The sequence below is a fragment of the Pagrus major genome, chromosome 11, assembly GCF_040436345.1.
Source record: "Pagrus major chromosome 11, Pma_NU_1.0".
NCBI classification, from domain to species: domain Eukaryota; kingdom Metazoa; phylum Chordata; class Actinopteri; order Spariformes; family Sparidae; genus Pagrus; species Pagrus major.
In genome coordinates this window covers 34,703,161-34,725,578 of record NC_133225.1, presented here as the reverse complement: position 1 = coordinate 34,725,578, position 22,418 = coordinate 34,703,161, and the positions used below count along the sequence as shown (strand labels likewise).

The following is a 22,418-nucleotide window of genomic DNA, read 5'->3' as shown; positions in this document are numbered from 1 at the left end:
TAGCGGCGTCGGCTACAATGTGCTGCGTCATTTGCGTAACTTTGCGTAGTGTGCGTAGCTTTGTACACGGGGAGGGGGGGGATCGTCGATCCTCTCTTTGACTTCGATGCTCGAGATCGTGACGTAATTTCGATCGATTTCGATAAAAAATCGAAATCGTGACACCCCTAGTACTGTGGTTATACAGTATGTTGTACCGTGATGTGTACTGTGGTTATACAGTATGTTGTACCGTGATGTGTACTGTGGTTATACAGTATGTTGTACCGTGATGTGTACTGTGGTTATACAGTACGTTGTACAGCGATGTGTACTGTGGTTATACAGTATGTTGTACAGCGATGTGTACTGTGGTTATACAGTATGTTGTACAGTGATGTGTACTGTGGTTATACAGTATGTTGTACTGTGATGTGTACTGTGGTTATACACTATGTTGTACTGTGATGTGTACTGTGGTTATACAGTATGTTGTACAGCGATGTGTACTGTGGTTATACAGTATGTTGTACAGCGATGTGTACTGTGGTTATACAGTATGTTGTACAGCGATGTGTACTGTGGTTATACAGTATGTTATACAGCGATGTGTACTGTGGTTATACAGTATGTTGTACCGAGATGTGTACTGTGGTTATACAGTATGTTATGTGCTGATCTTAGTACAGTTAATCGATAATATTTAATATTTATTATTTGTCTGTCAGACTGGACTCTGTTGCTCCTCCGTGTTTGTTAAAGATTGTTTTTTAATATAGTTGTTAATTAAAATAATGTTTTATTTGATAAAAACTGGTGTTGACGAGACTCAGAGTGACAGAAAAAGGAGCAAAAGTTCGACCTGGTTTTAAATCAGCCAATCACAGAGCTGCAGGTTAGTTCTGACAAATCAAATTGAAAGCTTTCAGGTGTGTGTGTGTGTGTGTGTGTGTGTGTGTGTGGATTAATGTGATTGGATTAAAGCTGAACCTCCTCGTCTCTGATTTCACCTTCAGAGGTGTCATAATTAAATCTGAAGAGTTTCAGAATCAGAACGTTTTTGATCTGCAGTCCCTGAAACTTTAGTATTACTATAAAGTATTTTCTCTGCTCTCATCTCAACTCTCTCACTAATGTAATGATCATATTTCATCACAGTTTGAGTCAAAAATCGCCCTGAATGACAGAATGTCTCAGTTTGTCCTGCTGCATGGACTCCACGAGTGTAAAACCTGCTGACTCATGTTATTCAGCATGATGTGACAGTGTTCACAGACTGCTTCTTGTGACATCACAGAGCTTCTTGTGACATCACAGAGCTTCTTGTGACATCACAGAGCTTCTTGTGATGTCACAGTCCTTCTTGTGATGTCACAGTATCCTGCTGCAGGATGAATCCTTCTCCACAGGATCAATCCAGAGGGTGGAGCATGTCTGAAGGATGGAGTGGTGCTTCTCCTCCATCAGGGTGGAAAACATCTTCCTCCACCATGTTTCACTTTGAGACACTGTGGTATCGTTCTGTCTCCTGTCCGTCTCCGTACATACACCCTTCTGTTACTAACACTGATCCATCTCTGGGATTCATCAGTAAATAGACTTGTCTCATCCTCGCTGTGAGATTCTGGTGTTTCTGAGCCCACCTCAGGTGTCTGTCTGACCAGATGACTGCTGATTGGACTCTTGATAACAGACCTTTAGTGTAGACTTGATGTGACGCTGAGAAAGATCCTCTTTGACTTCTGACATTTTCTCATGTGTCAGTGTTCTGCTGGAAACTGGAGGCAGGGTCTTATTAATACGTGTGTGGGTGCGTGTGTGTGTGTGTGTGTGTGTGTGTGTGATGAATGATATATATAGAGAGTTGAAGCCACACCCCTCCAGTGGAACCCTGATAAAGACTTTGTCTGGTAGAAGAGAGAAATAATGTATTGATCCTGTCTGAACTGTGTCATGAATCACACAGATGATGTTTGTCAGTTTGTTGTGTTAAAGCGCTCAGTGAACTACATCGTCTCATCAGCACCAGAACCAACACCAACATGGAGCCAACTGGGCTCAGAAAAGCTCGTAAACACGGTGAACATCACAATAAATCTGCTCATATTGACAACTGCAGTTCTGGTTCTGGTTCAGTTCTGTGAGCTGCTGATATACAGGAGCAGCTCTACAATGTTTCAGTCAGGAGACGACATCACTAACAACACTGTTGGCTGTGACGTCTCCATAATGACGTCACAGTCTGATGACAAGCTGACAAACATCATCTGTGTGATTGATGACACAGTTCAGACAGGATCAATACACCATCTGTCTCTCTTCATTCACTTCACTGATGACCTTTATTACATCATCAGATGGTTTGATGATGTCATGTCCTCTCTCAGGTGAGAGCAGTGTTCAGGTGGACGTTTGTCCTCAGGGTGATGATGTCATGTCCTCTCTCTCTCTTCATCTCTTAGCTTGTGTTAAGAGCGTTAGCATCGTTGCTATACTTGGTGTTCTTAGCGCTCTTTAGCATTAGCTAATGGTGTCAGTCAGCATTAACATGCTCAGATTTAGAGGTCAGAGGTCACGGCAGTCAGCAGGGATCAAGCTGTGACTCTGACCAATCACAGACTCAGGAGACAGTGTTGAGTTGGAAAGACCGTTGAGACGAAGCATCTCATGTTCATAAAGTTCAACAGACACAAACAGTTTAACATGACAACAGAACAAATACAGACAATTCACTCGCCACAGACCTCAACTGTTCTGAAAAAATATGAATAAATAAATAAAGACAATAACTGTGGTAATAAATCAGTCACAACATTAAAGCAGTTCGATTGTAAATCCCACAACTTAGAAGCATTAACAGGTTGTTTTAATCAAATATAATCAAGACGTTCTGAAGAGACAGAACCAGGTCACAGACCTCAGGAACAGGAGGAATAATCCGGTATGATGGAGCGTTTATATAAAGAAAAAGCGACACTGCAGACGTCTCAGTGGATATGAACATGATGAAGATCTACACGAAACCAAAAACTGCCTCAAACAGGACGTACAATTAAAACAAACACATTAGAAGATGAACTGAATCCAGTGAAGTTGTAAAAACCAATTAAATGATTCATACGTTAACAAACGGTGAGTTCACGTCAGAATGAGTCAACACTGTAGGAACAAATGTCCATCGCCTCTGCATTGCATTGAGGCCCTGTTTATTCTTGTTAACTCTTTCCATCTGCAAAAAGACTATTCACAGGAAGGCACCTTTCAGTCTACCACCTTATCACCTGGCAGAGAGGACAGTGTTTTGTTTGATCATAAAACCTTCCTTTTTAATTAATTTACAACCTATACTCCTATGTGGAGTTTCTTCCCCCTCAAAACAGGCAAACTTCTCACTCAGGTCAACCTGAGGCCAGCATGGAAACATCTGCTCTCTCCACATCAGGAGGGACAGGAACTATTTTGTGACAAGGAAGTGTTCATTTCAAATGTCTTTGCAATTGCAAATTAGGTAACGACGTCTGATGTCCCTCTCTCTCTCTCTCTCTCTCTGTCTCTCTGACTTCTGATCCACAAATACACTCTCCAGAGTGAAAGGACACCAGACACCTCCTGATTTGTTGTTCTATGCTCTTACTCTGTTTTTGTTATTTACGACACATCTGGTCTCACTATCTGTGGGACATTCCACTCAAATGGCCTCTGTATTCTTCCAAATTTCAGACCAGTTCTAATTAACCATTAAACCAGGATTTAATCTTTTTAATGTTAACATATTTGGAATCAGTGAAGTGTTGCTGAGAAATCATTTTTTGTGTTTAATGTGCCTGTGTTCGGTGGAGCCACAGCGCCTCCTGACGGTGAGTCCTGGTACAGTTGGACGAGCTGCTTCAGAAATATTCTGTTTAATATGTTTATTGTTATCACCAGTAAATGTCTCTGATATGTTTTGTTTTTAACAAGTATTAAGCTAGAACTAGGAGGAATACGTATAAGTGATCAATTCTACCAGTTCTACGGTATATTCAAGTGTGTTTTACTTTTTGATCCAGTTTTAATTCCTTTTAAATGTTCAGTGATTTTAATCATGTCATGTTATTTCATTGTTAGACAAAGTCTACATATTTTGCCATGGTGAAATTGTGTAAAAGGTGAAACACGATCTTGAAACATTAAAAACGATAGTTTAGTTTAATTAAGTCTGCGAGTTTAGGCTAATATATTATATATATATATATTATATATATAATATAATATCATTTAAAGCATGAACGCTGTCTGCCCGCCCTTTGGTTCCGCCTACCAGACGGGACAGCAAAAAGGCAGACACCACTCGCGCTCACTCTCTTGCTCACTCTTCTTTTTAAACTTTCTTATTCTTGTAACGCTCTTAACTCTTCTTTTAATTTTTAAACACTTTACTTTACTCTTTATTTTGCAACACGCTCCAAGACAGCGATCTCCGCAGAATCAACCACGTGTTGATCTTTTTCTCATGGTTATAATCTGCGGTAGTCTATTGATGGACATTTTCTAAGTGCTTTCATTTTTAATTCTTTTAAATATATTGTTAAGTATCACGACCTTATTCAGTGGAAGTGAATTCAGTTTAAGTTATCTTGTCTTAAGTAACCATTGAAGATTTGCCCGGCCAGCGGTCATCCTTTAGTTATTTTATTCAAGTAATTGAATTAATTCACAAATCAGAGCTTAAAGAACCACCACTCTGCAACGAAGTTAAGTTGTTATGTTCGGTGGTTTTAGACTCAGGAGCAGAGACCAGAATGAGTGAAAAAATAAGAAGGTTTATTGTAGAAATGACAAAACGTGATGATCCAGAGGAAGGAGGCGTGGAGGTGGTCGTGAGGGGAAGAGAGCTGTGGGTGGTTTCCTCAGGAAGGCACTGCAAAAAAGACACAAGAGGGCACGTGAGAAACAAACACAAAATACATCCAAAACACTGAGAGATAAAGTTCAGATCTTTTCTCTAGAGTAACACGAAGGGCCTGGGGCTGAATTACCTACGGTGTGTAGTAAACAAGACTCTGGCACAGTAGAGAGTAGGGGTGTGACGAGATCTCGTGCCACGAGATCTCGCGAGATTAAACTCGACGATATTTCTCGTCGCGTTAAAAATCTGTCTCGCGAGATTTGTGAGCTATACAAACCTCTACCCCTGTACCTCTACCAGAGAAGCTGGCTCTGCTTCTACCAGAGAATTTTGACTGGCTGTGCTTCTACTTGTGACCTGTGGGGGAAGTAATGCGCCTTTGCTACGTCTAGCCTGCCAGAACCTAAAGAAGGAGAAGGAGGGGAAACAGCAAGCAGCCAGAATGACGTCGGAAAATACCGGTATGACCATTGAAGATGCCCCCGCCACTTTTAAATCGTCTGTTTGGCAGCATTTTGGGTACCCGGCGGAAATGATAAATGGCAGTAGAGTGACTGATAAAACACGGACAATATGCAAACATTGTATGAAAATAATGCCGTACACCGCGGCTAATACGAGCACGATGCAGAGACATATGCAGCACCACCACAGCTCGGTACTCAAATCAGCTTCTGCACCTGTGAAGAAAATGCTAATATTCTTAAAAAAGAACATGGCTGTGTAGTTGCAGCATGTTGTTACACTTGGTCAGGCTTTGTTTGCACTCTGTATTGACAGATAATGATTTGGTTTTGCACATAATATTGTTTGCACTTTGAAAAGAAAAGGAGGAAATATTTAATTTTATTATTTTTTTATTATTGTTTTAACTTTTATAAATTTTAGTTCTAGTTTCAATTTGTGAAAGAATAAGTTTATCAACAGTTAAAAGAACATGGCTGTGTAGTTGCAGCATGTTGTTACCTTTAATACTTGGTGCATGCAAGTTATAATAAAACATTTCAAAATGCTTGTGCAACTCAGTAAAATAAAAGTCTGTTGGTCCAGTCATATATTTTGTCATTGTGGTTTTCCTAAAATCTCGTCTCGTCTCGATCTCGTGAACCCAATCTCGTGTCTCGTCTCGTCTCGTGAGCTGAGTGTATCGTCACACCCCTAGTAGAGAGCGTCTCCAGGCCTCTTGTAGGAAGGTCAGATTGGATGATAAGACACAGGTGTGGCTCTCTGCTGCGCCGTGACGAGGAAAACTCAAAACAGGTGTGTTAGTGAAGTTGACCAAAATGCACGGGGGGAAACACAGGAAGTGAGGAACCAAACGGGAAGTCCAACCAAAATAAAACCAAACAAAAACCAAAACACCACAGTTATGGTCCAATAGTACGACCTACACATGTGAAGAGTACAAGGAACCAAATAAATCCATTCTCTCCATTCTCTATTGGTCAAGAAATTGACCAATAGGAGCCATCCGGTCCGGAGACAATTTCTGTCTCTGCAGTATTGTCAACACTTGTTTACTTGTTCGACGGAGATGTTAGCCTCTATGTTAGCATTGTAAGCTAACATTGCTATCATGTTTACACTAAATCAGCCCATTTATTTGCTCGTGGCAGCTAAATGAAGCAGCAAGTAATGCAAGTAAGATGAATGAATGGATGAATGAAACCCTCCGCTTCGCGTTGGGGTTTCATTCATCCTGTCCGGATTTATTTCTCCATAACAACCTCTTGCCTGGTCACTACTCAACTGTTTTGCTAACCCTCCTCCCGGTCTTGTCCGTTTGTTTTCAAATGAAGCCTTAGCTAAATCACTATGATGGATTATCATATATGCCTTACGATGTGTGTATTTGTGTGTCTTATCTGTCATAAACAAGAGATTACGGTTTACGGGGCACGTTTGTGTCGCGGTCTGGTGCTAATGATGCTAATGACGTTACGCTAGCTTGGCTGTGGAGCTTAGCTGTGGACATTGTAATGACTTACAAGATGTACGTTAGTTTCAACGTGCATTGTATGTCAGGCCTGGACTAGGAAGGAGGACTCAGGAGCAGATTTAGAGCAATTTGAGCAGGCTTTTATTGTGAAATTTGATTTCTTCACTTGAACTCTTACACAAGGTGACAAATAAATAGGCTAGAAAAGGGCTGAGAACTAAACTACTCTGGCACATACGGCTATAAATAACTTGTAACAAAATATCACTCCAATCGGAGGAAAAGGAAAAGGCTATAAACAAAACTACTCTTTCGACTGACTATGAAAACGAATGAAACAAAAGAGGCACTCCACCGGAGGCAAACAAAAGGCTATGAACTTGTCTAGAAACACACTGAAAACAATTACAAAAAAAAGGTCACTCACTTAAGAGGTGTCGCGGGAGGTTTCGAGGGGAGAGCGATACGAGCTCGGAGGGGAGGGATTAAGGAGCACAGAGGGGAGGGGTGTGTGTGGGGGGGATGCTTTTTTCAAATCTTTCTCAGATTGTAGACCATAGCTTTAAGAGTTAAGCGTCAGAGTGTTCAGCAGGATCAATAACACTGAGTATTAACTGAGTAGGACTCCAAATGTAAAACAATTATTGAGCCATAAAGTGAAGAACAAGTTCTTTTTATATTAAAATCAGTGTGAGTTCAGAGGCAGTTCAGTCCAACATATTTGAACAAATCATCAAAATCAATAAGGAAGTTAAAGGGAGATGAACTATAACATTGAGGTCCAGTGGGAATGTTCCTTTAAATGTTCACAGGGGAACCTCGGCCTCGTACATCACGTGGAGCAAACGTGGAAAATTCACTCAGACAAGAAACAATGTGAGAAAAATCAAACTTTAATTATTGAGCTGATGAAAACAAACAGAACAGACCGACTGACTGAGACACGACACACTCAGTCTGTCACCTCACATCTGTGTGTGCTGTCAGATGTCACTGTAATTCATCAACAATACACAATATATACATTATACACATTATATATACTATACATTACTTACATTATATACATTATATTTATTAGATAGTCTTATATCACACAGAGATGCATCAGTGTAACAGCTGCTGTCCTGGTACAGGCTCTCCTCTTCTGTGCTGTGTCACATTTTTATGGTGTATTTTAGAAGATGATGTTTTTAAAGTGAGCTCACCTGCAGCAACGAGTCTGTTATTGTTACTGTGTATATCACATATATATTTATATATTGTAGTATTAGTCATCGTTACCATCATGGTGTTACATCACTGATGCTACAGTTACTGGACTTCTTCAGTCCAACACGGCGCTGCCCAACAGGTGCCTGATGTGTCCAATGAAAATGAACTGATGACTTTTTAATTAAAATATGAATCAGTGTTGAAGTTGTTTATTTTTAATGAGGCAAAATGCTCTGAATAAGTTGTTTGTTATAATCTGAGCTCAGCGAGCAGAAAGACGGGAAGTCAGTCAGTGAAGAGACCAAATGACCCGACATCATTCTGTCAGACAGCAGCTTCACTTCAGTTTCAGCCCTGCAGAGGAAAACATCATATCCTGTATGTTGTTGTTGTCTTGTTGTGTCCTGTGTGTGTGTGTGTGTGTGTGTGTGTGTGTGTGTGTGTTGGAGGTGCAGCACTGATGGTTACCTGAGGGCAGCTGTGTGATGCACTGACCCCGCCTACTCTTCATGTTCAGTTTGTTCTCTACGTTCTCGATCACTTTGTAGATAAAGCTTTTCCTGTCTTCACTCAGTCCAGCGTCGTGTCCGTCCTCACGTCCAACACTTAGTCTGAAGTAGGTGAGTGAACTTTGTGCTTCAGACCAACATTTTCTGTTGTTTGTCAGTAAGGTTCAGGTTCAGGTTCAGGTGTTCAGGCCACATCAGGTTCATTTTAAAGCTTGCCTGGTTAAAAAGTTTGTTGTTGAGACCAGTTTACTTTGTGTGTGTGTGTGTGTGTGTGTTTTATCTCAGTAGTTTCTGCTCTGTCAGGCTGTAGCTGTGTTCTACATTTGCAGCTCTGATGTGTCAGTGCTCATGTCTTCATGTTGTCTGTGTGGTCACATGTTTAACAGAGACCTGCTGTCAGCTCACTGGAGTCAGATCAGCAGTATTGATTTTCTACACTGTGGCCTGAAGAGTGACAACTACTGCTATCAGCCTGCAGGGCTTCAGTAAAGTGCCAACAACAGAACGTTCTCGCTGTACCAAAGCTCATTTTCACTGCAGAGCATTATCATACAGAACCTCCTGTAACAAAGATAAACAAGACACCAGAACCAGACTGAAGAACCAGACCCAAGAACCAGACTGAAGAACCAGACTGAAGAAGCAGACTGAAGAACCAGTCCTAAGAACCAGACTGAAGAAGCAGACTGAAGAAGCAGACTGAAGAACCAGACTGAAGAAGCAGACCTAAGAACCAGACTCATGAACCAGACCTAAGAAGCAGACCTAAGAACCAGACTCATGAACCAGACCTAAGAACCAGACTGAAGAACCAGACTCATGAACCAGACCTAAGAACCAGACTGAAGAACCAGATTCATGAACCAGACTGAAGAACCAGACTCATGAACCAGACTGAAGAAGCAGACTGAAGAAGCAGACTCATGAACCAGACTGAAGAACCAGACTGAAGAACCAGACTGAAGAACCAGACTGAAGAACCAGACTGAAGAACCAGACTGAAGAACCAGACTGAAGAAGTAACCTGAAGAACCAGACTGAAGAACCAGACTGAAGAACCAGACTGAAGAACCAGACTGAAGAACCAGACTGAAGAAGTAACCTGAAGAACCAGACTGAAGAACCAGACCTAAGAACCAGAACTAAGAACCAGAACTAAGAACCAGACCGAAGAAGCAGACCGAAGAACCAGACTGAAGAAGTAACCTGAAGAACCAGACTGAAGAACCAGACCTAAGAACCAGAACTAAGAACCAGAACTAAGAACCAGACCGAAGAAGCAGACCGAAGAAACAGACCGAAGAAGCAGACCGAAGAACCAGACCCAAGAACCAGAACTAAGAACCAGAACTAAGAACCAGACTGAAAGCAGCTCTGCGTGGTTTTAAAGAAGAAATTCAACCTATAATTAACATCTTTACAATATTAATGAGGTAATAATACAAACTGTCTCCATCAGTGAGTAAACAAGCTGTTCTCAGAGGAAAATAAGGTCCCACAACACTGTTTGAAGCTATAAAGGTGGCAGGGTCCGCCACATATAAACAAAGTAAAACAGTATAAATTGCGTTGTCCTTTAAGGTCAGTTTATTCAGTCATTATTGATTTAATGAAGATCTGTCTCTTCTCATTAAACTACGTGATGCTCCTTTAGAGGGGCTGTGAGGTTTGAAACGCTGCAGAGTCAAGTCCACCAGTCAAAACTGAAACTGCAGGTTCAGATGAAACATTCAGAGAAACAGGTGGAGTCAGAGATGGAGAGGCTGTGGTGACATGAAGACAAAATGAAGAAGTTTGATTGGTCAAGAAACTGACACTAATGTTCATGATGACGAATCGTCCTCCTCGATTTGATGTCGGTAAAAACTAAAGTGTGGTTCTCTGTTTCTCTGAGAAATGTGTGAAGAAACACTTTTCTGTGTTTCTCAGAGGTGCTGATTGTGTTGGAGGAGTTTATATAAAGTGTACTGAGGTGATGAGCAGACAGTGAAGAGGAGGAGCTCACTGATGGTTACGTCTCGTCTCACAGTTGTTTCTGATGAGGCAGCAGTGAAGCTGTGGCTGCGCTGAGGGTTGAGTCTGTTTTCTGTCTTCATGATGTCAATAACTGTTCTGTTGTTTCACATCCAGTGTCGTGTCCCTCCTCATGTTGCCGGTTATAACAGTCGACACATGTCTTCATAATAATCTTGAGTCTTTATTCTGATGTGATTTCTCTGCAGTAACGTGTGAATTTACCCTCAGTGATCAATAACATTTGAATCAAAGTTTTTCAGACGTTGAATCTGTCTAAAGAGAATCAGAAGCTGTTGAGATCTTTAAACTTCAAATTTGATCACAACATTTATATTTCTTTAATTTCATCATAAATCATTCTGTATTTTAACACCTGAATATCTGAGAATATGTTTGGCTGATAAAAACATGTTGGTAAATGGTCTTGTATTTCTATAGTGCTTTTCCAGTCTACTGACAGCTCAAAGCACTTTACAATACTTGCCACATTCACCCATTCACACACACACATTCATACACTGATGGTGGAGGCTGCTTGCTCAAGGACACTTCAACATGTAGCTGGGGGGAGACGGGATTCGAACCAGAGACCTTCAGATTACTAGACGACCTGCTCTACCTCCTCCGACTTTCTGCGAACTTTCTGTGCCTGCGCGGACCAAATTTTGGAAAGAGGCCATCGTGATTGGCTGTCAGCAAAGATGGAAATGGCAAGCCCCGATTGGTCAGCCGTTCGAATTTTGGAAATGGGCCGCAGCGATTGGCCGCAGCAAAGATGGAGAAAGATGGAAATGAGGAGAGGGGATTGGACGTGATCATACAGTCTTTCGGTCCCCTGCTACCGCTACAGCCGCCCCCATGTTCTACACATTCATTGTTGTTCTTTTAAAGAAAAACGTTTATTAAACCTGAGATTTGAATGGTGGTGCGTTCAGGGTCCTGTCTGACAGATGAACCTCTGTCTTCTGATGAGGTGTTGATGCTGCTGTCAGACATTTGTAACTTCCTGTTTCCTGCAGGTCGCCAGGATGCAGCTTCCTAGGTGGTTGCTGGGGATCTGTCTGTGGTTGCTGTGCATTATGGGGGTCTGGACAGCGACTTTTAAGCTGGCTGTGATTGGTCCGTGGTCATGTGATCCCATGTTCTCCCGGGCAATGCCGACGGCAGCGGCCAACCTGGCATTGTCGCGGTTACGGAGCGACAGCAGTCTGAGCAGAGGATACCGATATGACGTCAAATTGCTAGAGGAGGACTGCTCCACCTCCAAAGGTTCGTTAACCAATCACCTAATGAGCCAAACAATTAACTAAAAAAACAAAAACTTTTCTTTAAAGACTGAAGACTTTAATCACACTGAATCTGCAGGCTTGTAAACCATGTGTGTGAGTGTCCTTACATAGTATGGGAGTGTCTTTACAGAGTGTGGAAGTGTCCTTACAGAGTCCTTAAGGACACGTGTGAGCTCTAAGTTTCAGAGTCGTTAGGGCCACTTGTGGGTCCTGACCCAACCGGCCTTCATGTGCGTTGCTAGGGCTAGGTGAGCCCAGGTGTGAATGGTTGTTAAGCTGTCTGAGGAGGGAACTCATCTCGCACTGGAGCACAAGCTGGGGGTCATCAGAACCCTAAACCAGCTGAGACATGCCCACAAAGACAGAGGGGAAGGAACAGAAGCACATCAGGGGAGCACTTAAAACCTGTGGTTACCCAAACTGGACCTTTATCAGAACCTCTAAAAGATCCAGAGCAGACAGAGAGGAGCAGACGAGAAAATTTAACAACATCGTCATTCCTTATGTTGCAGGAACATCTGAGAATCAACATCATATCCTGGTTCACTTTAAACCTACCAACACACTGAGACAGAAACTTGTCCATCCTGAGGACAAAACACCCAGGAGACATAAACAGAGTAATGTGCTTGATGCTGTTCAATGCATCCAGGACTGCACAGATTTGTATACTGGGGAGAAACAACCTCTCCATAAACAAATGGCACAACACAGGAGGACCAACTCCTCAGGGTCAAGACTCTGCTGTCCACTTACATCTGAAGGAGACAAATGGAACGACTGTCTTTGAACAGAGGAGGTGGACTAAGACATTACTGATCACCCACCTACAATGCTGTACTGAGTTCTCTCCCCAGACAGCTTAACAACCATTCACACCTGGGCTCACCTGGCCTTAGCAACCCACATGGAGGCCGGTTTGACCAACGACCCACAAGTGACCCTAACGACTCTGAAACTCAGAGCTCACACGTGTTCTTAAGGACTCTGTAAGGACACTCCCACACTATGTAAGGACACTCCTACACGGGGTTTAAAAGCCTGCAACTCCTCCAGTTAGTTAGAAGTGAAGAAGCCTCTTGGATGAGAGGTGAAACGTCTTCAAGAAACTGAAACAAGTGCAGTCGACTACGATACAGCACCTTAGAATTTCTTTTAGAAAAATTCTAAAATATTCTGAAACACTTCTTCTTCTGCTTCTTCTTGTTCTTGTTGTTCTTGTTATTGTTGCTCTTCTTCTCTGGTTTTTATTTCAGCTCTGACAGAACTCGGGGACATGGAGGGTTATGGCCACGCCTACATCGGACCATTTAACCCCGCCCTCTGTCATGCTGCCTCCCTATTGGCTCAGCATTGGGAGGTGGGACTTGCTTCTCCAGGCTGCCTGGATGATGATTGGTCGAACCTCCCTCCCATCACGCCGCCCAGCAGAGTCCTGTTCACCGTGCTCAGGTTCTTCCGCTGGGCGCACGTTGCCATCGTCTCAGGTGAGAGGGAGTGACACCATGGCAGGGGCAGTGGTCTACCATTACATGCTGAAGTCAGTGAAGAGGGTCTAAGAGGAGAGGCATGGGATTATTGATTATTATTGATTATTATTGATCATTATTGATTATTATTATTATTATTATTATTATTATTATTGTGTTTCTTATTTTTCTCTTTCAATAAAAAATTTAAATTAATTGCGTAGACGTCGTCGTGACTGAAGCTGATTATTTTCCACCTTAATGTTCGGTCACCAGCTCCAACCGACCTATGGGAGGGCACCGGAGAGGAAGTGGCGTCGGCGCTCAGAGCTCAGGGCCTGCCAATTGGTCCGGTGGTTACCATGGAAACAAGGAACAAGGGTGGACCGCGGGAGGCGCTCAAAGCGATCAGAGAGGCGGACAAGGTCAAAGGTCAGAGCAAAGAAACAGCCTGTAGAAATAAATAATAATAATGAATATATTTATTAACTAATTAAAGCCTTCCTGAGGCTGCAGTCATAGAACAACAGTCAATAATTCATATTGAACTGATCAGTTTGATTGATCAGAGTCGATTCACTGAGAAACAACAAAGTTGTTTTGTTAAATGTTTGACTTTGACTTTAGTGTGTTTCAGTTTATCAGCAGATTTTCATGTAAATCAATAGAAACGTTTTTTATTGTGTCTGTTTCAGTTGTGATCATGTGCATGAGCTCCATCCTGATTGGTGGAGAGGATCAGAGAGACCTCCTATTGGCTGCTCTGGACATGGGGATGGTTTCTGACGGTTATGTGTTTATTCCGTATGACGCCCTGCTGTACGCCATGCCGTACCAGGTAACAGATCCCTTTGATACCAATCAGATCGATCAATAACTCCCGTTACTGTAGTTTATGTAGAAAGTAAAAGTCTTTGTTTTGATCCGATTGTGAAGTTTCCTGGATTAAAATAATAATAATAATAATAATCTTCAGGAACAGGAAGCCCTCTTTCAGAATAAAGTTCTGCTGAAGCTGAAGTTCGTTTTTGCTCTCTGATTGTCTCTTTGTCTAATCAGGACACAGTATTCCCTCAGCTGGCCAATAGCACGCAGCTTCGTCACGCCTACAGCTCTGTTCTGACCGTTACCATGGCGTCTGACCAGAGTTTCTATGAAGCTTTTCGTCAGGCTCAAATCAACCGAGAGATCCGGTCTGCTGTGGCCGCTACTCAGGTAAACACACAACAACAACAACAACAACAACAACAACAAAAAACAAAAAACAACAACAGTACACGACAACAAAAAAGTACATAACAACAACAACGACAACAACAACAGTACATGACAACAACATCAAACACAACATGTAAACATTAAACTGTATCTGTTGACCTGAGAAGGATGAATGTAAATATTTACTGTCTTCGTATTTAAATAATCAACTAATAAATAATAAAACAGGTGATTTCAGCCCTGAGTTTTGTCTGCAGGTGTCTCCGATCTTTGGGACCATCTTCAACATGGTGTACTACGTTGCTAAGGCGGTGGAGGAGCGTCGCCAGGCAGGAAGTGGGCGCTGGGTGATGGGCGATCAGCTCATCCAATCAGATAGAGGCTTTGATTTCCAGGGCTTCAATCAGGTCAGAATCATTTTAACATTTAAACAAAATAAGAGTTTAAAGGAACGGAGGTGAACCTACAACACACAATAATAACGTTTATTTATTTTCTACTGGAGCCATGAGAAGTAAAAACATCAGACAGACTAAAATCAGTCACATGTTCACCTGACAGGTAGAATGATGATGTCAGCTCCACTCTTCTTCTCTCCTGGTTTCTCTCAGGTGTTGTATGGCGGTAAAGAGGGGCGTGGCCTGCAGGCCAGGTACTTGGTGTTGGGCTGCGATGGCGACCGACTTGTGCCGACACACTCGCTCGCCCCGACACACACCGATGGGACGGTCGGAGGTCTGATGCCGCTGAGTCGCTCCTTCATATTCCCTGGAGGAAAACCTCCCTCGGCCAGCTTCTGTTGGTTCAACCGTGAGGAGGCCTGCAGTGGCGGTGCGTTCACTGACCTGCAGGGAAGGTGGGAGCTTTGTCAACTGTAGATTCAGTCCAGAGGAGGCCTGTAGTGGCGGTGCGTTCACTGACCTGCAGAGAGGGTGGGAGCTTTGTCAACTGTAGATTCAGTCCAGAGGAGGCCTGTAGTGGCGGTGCGTTCACTGACCTGCAGAGAGGGTGGGAGCTTTGTCAACTGTAGATTCAGTCCAGAGGAGGCCTGCAGTGGCGGTGCGTTCATCGACCTGCAGAAGGGTGGGAGCTTTGTTGTTCAGTGTTCCTTCAACTGTATCTGTAAGGAGGTGTTCAGGTGCTGCTGGTAAAGTTTACAACCTCCATGTTGACTAAAGGTCTGAACTGTGTGGAGCGCCCCCTGCTGTCCACCATGACAGTGTGTGTCAGAAACAGGAAGTGACTGACTTTAAATTCTCTTCATTTCAGGTTTGGACACGGTGACGATGTTCTTCATTTTCCTGTTGCTCTGCGCTCTGATTGGAGCGTTTTTCTACTGGATCAGGTGAACACACACACACACACACACGCACCCACACTTCCTGATACTCAGTTTTGTCTGTTTGTATTCGATCAACATAAATCATTACGTTTTACCAGATCGGGGTTAATACTCACTACAACCACTGCAACTACTAATACTACTAATACTACTACAAGTACTACAAGTACTACTGCCAACAATGATAGTGTGTGTGTGTGTGTGTGTGTGTCAGAATCAGAATCAGAATCAGAATCAAAATTCCTTTATTGTCCCACAACGGGGAAATTTGTTTTGCCACAGCAGCCAAAGGACAGAATATTTACAAAAAACAATAATAATAATAGCAATAGCAAAAATTAACAATATAAATTAAAAAAATAAGAAATAGAATAGACTTGTATATACATATAAACATGATATTGTACAAAATGTAACAGCAGTGAATTTTTAATTTACAATATAATAATAAATATGGGTTTTAGGAAAATTGACAGTGCAGAGTGCAGAGTGAGGTCTGCTGGGAGCAGTGCTGATTGTAGACTGACAGCAGCAGGAAGGAAGGACCTGCGATACCGCTCCTTCACAAACTTAGGGTGTATCAGTCTATTGCTGAAGGAGCTGTCCGGTGCTGTGATGGTGTCCTGCAGGGGGTGGGACTCCTTCACCAGCAGCGATGACAGCTTGTCCATCATCCTGCTCTCTCCCACCACCTGCACTGGGTCAAGAGGGCATCCCAGGATGGAGCTGCCTTCCTGATAAGTTTATCAAGTCTCCTCCTGCCTGCTGCTGAGATGCTGCTGCTCCAGCAAACTACACCATAGAAAATGGCTGATGCCATCACAGAGTCATAGAAAGTTGTCAGGAGTGCCCCCTGCACCCACAGGACCTGAGCTTCCTCAGCAGATGGAGTCTGCTCTGACCTTTCTTGTATGTTGCTGCAGTTTGATCAGTCCAGTCCAGTTTATTGTTCAGGTGAACTCCCAGGTACTTGTAAGATGTCACCATCTCAATGTCCGTTCCCAGGATATTCACCTGTGTGCAGGGTTGTCTGCGCCTGCGGAAATCCACCACCACCTCTTTGGTCTTCCCGGCGTTGAGCTGGAGGTGGTTCCGCTGGCACCAGTCCACAAAGTCCTTAATAAGTGTGTGTGTGTTTGTGTGTGCAGAAACTACAAGAGAGCTGTGAACACCAGCAAACTCATCCTGAGTCTGGACGACATTGTCTTCATTGACACTCAAGTCAGCAGGAAGGTGACAGACTGTTTACTTCACTACAGCACTTTAACTGGTACAAGTACTGGTACCAGTATAAGTGCTGTATACTTCCACTTTATGCTGGTACCAGAGCTGGTACATTTACATTTACATTTAGGGCACTTAGCAGACGCTTTTGTCCAAAGCAACTTACAATACAAGTACATTTGTCACAAGAAAGAAACCACAACATATCACCGTCGATAAAAAAACTTGCTAATAACTGTTAAAATAATTCTGCGTTAATTTAGAACTGGAGGAAGGAGATCGGAGTCAGCTCAAAGTTCAAACAAGGGTTTAATCTTGTACAAGAGGAGCATTCACAGAGCAACACAGGTCGGTTACAAAGTGAAGACTCAATATCAGGAGAGAAATGCTTGGCTTATATCTATGTCTGTGGGTGTGTTTTCACTCTAACAGCTGCTCATTCATGCCCTCATGTTGAGAAGAGAGTGTTACCTTCAGTGATTACTCCTTACATAGGTCATAAAACAACATAAAACAAGGCCATAAAAGAGGTCACAAGTTACAGGTCACAGTTCACATTTAACAGTCTCTCTACATAGGGCAGTGTAAACGTCAATTCACATTCCTCTACATAAAATACAAAATTCTCATCACAACAACCACTCCGCATCAACAGTTTCACAAGAATTTACACAAAGGGTATCTAGACAAGATTAAATATTTCAACTAACCCTCCTCACAGAATGCCTAAACTCTGGATCTACAATTACTTTCTGACTTACCAGCAGCAGTTTCACAGCTTCTTTCCCTCAGACAAAATGTAACTGAACAGCAGAGTACTGGTTGCTCTTTTCATGCAGGGTTAGCTCCGCTTTGCAATCAAACCTACTGGTACTTATTTTTACTGGTACCAGTACTTGTACTTACTCTTTATACTGATAGCAGTGCTGGTACTAAGTCGTTACCCCCACCCCCAAAAAAACGGTTATGCACTTGTATGTTCTGACCCTCAGCACTTAATTCATAACACTTATGTACTTAAGGTGTCCTTGATAAATAGCAGTTACTTTGCTCAGATGAGGGCTTGAAAATTGTTTCTGTTTTTTCTTTTCTACTTTATCGATGGTGATATGTTGTGGTTTCTTTCTTGTGACAAATGTACTTATTGTGAGTCGCTCTGGACAAAAGCGTCTGCTAAATGCCCTAAATGTAAATGTTATTGATTCTTCTTCATTTAGTTGTTGATGTTGTTGTTTGTTTTGTTGCTGTTGTTGTTATTGATTCTTCATTTAGTTGTTGGTGTCGATGTTGTTTGTTTTGTTGTTGTTGTTTTTTTTGCAGAAACTGAACGACGAGTCGATCATGAGGAGTCTCCTGGAAATTAAAACTCCGTTCCGCTCGATTGCTCGAAGTTACATCCTGACGACACCCGAGAGCTCCAACATCGGAATACTGGAGGTACACTTGTACCCGTCTGTCTCTCTCTACCTGTGTCTCTGTACCCGTCTGTCTCTCTGTACCTGTGTCTCTGTACCCGTCTCTCTGTACTCGTCTGTCTCTCTCTACCTGTCTGTCTCTACCGGTGTCTCTGTACCGGTGTCTCTGTACCTTTCTCTCTGTACCCGTCTCTCTGTACCCGTCTGTCTCTCTCTACCTGTCTGTCTCTACTTGTCTCTATGTACCTGTCTCTCTGTACCTGTCTGTCTCTCTGTGCCTGTATCTCTGTACCCTCTTGTCTCTCTCTGTACCTGTCTGTCTCTACCTGTCTGTCTCTACTTGTCTCTATGTACCTGTCTCTCTGTACCTGTCTGTCTCTCTGTACCTGTCCCTCTGTACCCGTCTGTCCCTCTGTACCTGTACTGTACTCTGATTGACTGTAATGTAACAAGGGCGACTGGGTTTGGCTGAAGAAGATTCCTGCTGAAAGGACGGTAACAGCTGTGAATCAGAGCACCCAGAATCTGTTCGGCCAGGTACGGGGAACAAATCCATACACTGTAAAAACATCGTAGAAACACTGTGAAACACTGTAGAAACAATGACACTGTAAAAATATAGTAAAACCCTGTAGAAACACGGTAGAAACACTGTAAAACCCTGCAGAAACCCTGTAGAAACTCAGTAGAAACAATGAAAACACTGCGAAGACAGTAGACATACATTAAATACAGTAAACATTTGTATTAATAAAGATTACGCTTTCTTACAGTACAGATTAATAATGTAAAAGTTTATTTCCATCTGGTGTCTAGCTGAGGGAGGTTTAACACGTCCACCTCCTCTGCTCCAGAGTGATTAATACATTTTGACGTTTTATTTTTCATCTGTCCACTCCAGTTGAGGGAGATGCGACACGAGAACCTGAACCTGTACGTGGGTCTTTTCTTGGACTCGGGGATCTTTGCTCTGGTGGTTGAACACTGTCCCAGAGGAAGTCTGGCCGACCTGCTGGCCGACAGCAACATGAGGCTGGACTGGATGTTCAAATCCTCGCTGCTTATGGACCTCATCAAGGTGCTGCTCAGATACTGATACTGCTGATACCAATAATAACAGTACTACCACTACTACTGCTGCTACTACTACTACTGCTACTACTGCTACTACTACTGCTACTACTGTTACTGTTACTGCTACTACTACTGCTACTACTGCTACTACTACTAATGCTACTACTGCTACTGCTACTGCTACTACTGCTACTACTACTGCTACTACTACTGCTACTACTGCTACTACTGTTACTGTTACTGCTACTACTACTGCTACTACTGCTACTACTGTTACTGTTACTGCTACTGCTACTACTGCTACTACTGCTACTACTGTTACTGTTACTGCTACTACTACTGCTACTACTACTACTACTGCTACTGCTGCTACTACTGCTACTACTACTAATGCTACTACTGCTACTGCTACTGCTACTACTGCTACTACAACTACTACTGCTACTACTGCTACTACAACTACTACTACTGCTACTACTACTAATGCTACTACTGCTACTGCTACTACTACTACTGCTGCTACTACTACTACTGCTACTACTGCTACTACAACTACTACTACTGCTACTACTACTAATGCTACTACTGCTACTGCTACTACTACTACTGCTACTGCTACTAGTGCTACTACTGCTACTGCTACTACTACTACTGCTACTGCTACTAGTGCTACTACTGCTACTGCTACTGCTACTACTACTACTGCTACTACTACTGCTACTGCTACTAGTGCTACTACTACTGCTACTACTACTAATGCTACTGCTACTACTGCTACTACTGCTACTACTACTGCTACTACTACTACAACAACTACTACTATCTGCTATTACTGCTGCTACTACTACTAGTAGTGCTATTACTACTTCTACTACTACTGCTGCTACTACTACTACTGCTACTTATACTGCTACCACTACTGCTAATTTCACACAGCGTGCTTGCTGCTCATACACACTCACACACTGATTGGTATCTAATCCAAGGAGACCTTGGACACTTTGACACTTAGACCACAGGGTCGGGGACTGACCCACCGGCCCATAATCTGATCTGATCAGAAGCACATGATGGCGGTTCTTCCTGTTTCGTGTTGATGTGCTGAAACATTTTCAGTTTTAAAATCTTAATGTTCATTCGGGAGAGTCTGATGATAACAATCCCTCTGTGTGTCTCAGGGGATGAAATATCTTCATCTTCGAGGTTTGAGTCACGGCCGTCTCAAGTCCACCAACTGTTTAGTGGACGGACGCTTCGTGCTGAAAATCACTGACTACGGACTTCCCATGATCCTTCACTCTCAGAACCTCCACCTTCCTGAAGACCCACAAGGTAAAAAAGACAAAAACTGAGAAACTGAACGTTTGTTTCTGCTGTGAACAAAAAAATATGAACATCACCAAAAAAATCATGTCTACATGTCTGTCTCTCTGTCTACCTGTCTCTCTGTCTGTCTGTCTGTCTACCTGTCTACCTGTCTGTATCTCTCTCATCCTGTCTCTCTCTCTCTACCTGTCTGTCCACCTGTCTGTCCACCTGTCTGTCTCTCTCTACCTGTCTGTCTACCTGTCTGTCCACCTGTCTGTCTCTCTCTACCTGTCTGTCTACCTGTCTGTCCACCTGTCTGTCTCTCTCTACCTGTCTGTCTGTCAGAGCTGCTGTGGACGGCTCCAGAGCTCTTGAGGAAGCCGATTCGCGGCGGCTCGTTTGCTGGAGACGTCTTCAGTTTCTCCATCATCATACAGGAAGTGATCTCACGAACGCTGCCGTATGCCATGATGGACATGCCCGCCCACGGTGAGACAGGACCACCACCTGTCTGTCTGTCTGATCACCTGTCTGTGTGCCTGTCTGTCTCTCAGAGATACTGGAGTGTCTGAAGAAGCCCCCTCCTCTCTGCAGACCAGCTGTGTGTCTGTCTGTGTGTCTGTCTGTCTGTCTGATGACCTGTCTGTGTGCCTGTCTGTCTCTCAGAGATACTGGAGTGTCTGAAGAAGCCCCCTCCTCTCTGCAGACCAGCTGTGTGTCTGTCTGTCTGTCTGTCTGTCTGTCTGATGACCTGTCTGTGTGCCTGTCTGTCTCTCAGAGATACTGGAGCGTCTGAAGGAGCCCCCTCCTCTCTGCAGGCCGCTGGTCTCGGTGGATGAAGCTCCTGCCGAGTGTCTCAGCCTGATGAATGAATGTTGGAATGAAGATCCGAGTAAGCGGCCGAGCTTCGATGACATCTTCAAACAGGTGAGACGAGCTGCACTGTTGCTCCCTGCTGGCTGCTGTCAGGGAGTCTTTGTCTTTATAATAACCTGACTGTTGGCTCAGTTTCAGGGACCATCTGAACACTTCAGAACAGACTTTGTTCAAACATTTCCTGTGTTTTGTGTTTGCAGTTCCGGGGCATCAACAGAGGGAAGAGGGCGAACATCATCGACTCCATGCTGCGGATGTTGGAGCAGTACAGTTCGAACCTGGAGGATCTGATCAGAGAGCGAACAGACGAGCTGGAGGTTGAGAGGAACAAGACAGAGAAGCTAGTGGGACAGCTCCTACCGAAGTGAGACACATTTCATTTCAAACTGAAATAATGAAGTTTGGTGCAGCAGCGACACCCGGTGGCTGCCAGCAGAACTTGACCATTACTACATTTCCCATAATTCTCCTCCCTCTGTCACATTTGTGATGTCACTCAGCTCCTCAATAATGTAACCCGTCATTTAGGACAAAACACGTTGATGTAATTCAGTGTCACGTCACCCTCTGATGACATCATTGTCTCTGATGTCCAGTCAGAAGAAACGTCCATTAACCCACTGACAAATCAGAGAAAAGACTCATGAGGACTCTGAG

General features: G+C 43.2%; 1 protein-coding gene across 1 annotated transcript in view; it reads left to right on the top strand.

Annotated features, from left to right (window-relative positions):
• Positions 1-11,574: 11,574 nt before the first annotated feature.
• LOC141004924 (retinal guanylyl cyclase 2-like) overlaps positions 11,575-22,418 on the top strand; it is a 21,128-nt gene continuing 10,284 nt past the window's right edge. The window contains exons 1-16 of the mRNA XM_073476633.1: positions 11,575-11,815; positions 13,092-13,322; positions 13,581-13,736; positions 14,000-14,142; positions 14,364-14,519; positions 14,780-14,929; positions 15,134-15,353; positions 15,792-15,867; positions 17,013-17,097; positions 18,409-18,525; positions 18,957-19,040; positions 19,405-19,583; positions 20,737-20,909; positions 21,231-21,374; positions 21,664-21,812; positions 21,962-22,125. Coding sequence (XP_073332734.1) covers positions 11,575-11,815; positions 13,092-13,322; positions 13,581-13,736; positions 14,000-14,142; positions 14,364-14,519; positions 14,780-14,929; positions 15,134-15,353; positions 15,792-15,867; positions 17,013-17,097; positions 18,409-18,525; positions 18,957-19,040; positions 19,405-19,583; positions 20,737-20,909; positions 21,231-21,374; positions 21,664-21,812; positions 21,962-22,125 — 2,468 coding nt within the window. The remainder of the gene's footprint in view (positions 11,816-13,091; positions 13,323-13,580; positions 13,737-13,999; positions 14,143-14,363; positions 14,520-14,779; positions 14,930-15,133; positions 15,354-15,791; positions 15,868-17,012; positions 17,098-18,408; positions 18,526-18,956; positions 19,041-19,404; positions 19,584-20,736; positions 20,910-21,230; positions 21,375-21,663; positions 21,813-21,961; positions 22,126-22,418) is intronic.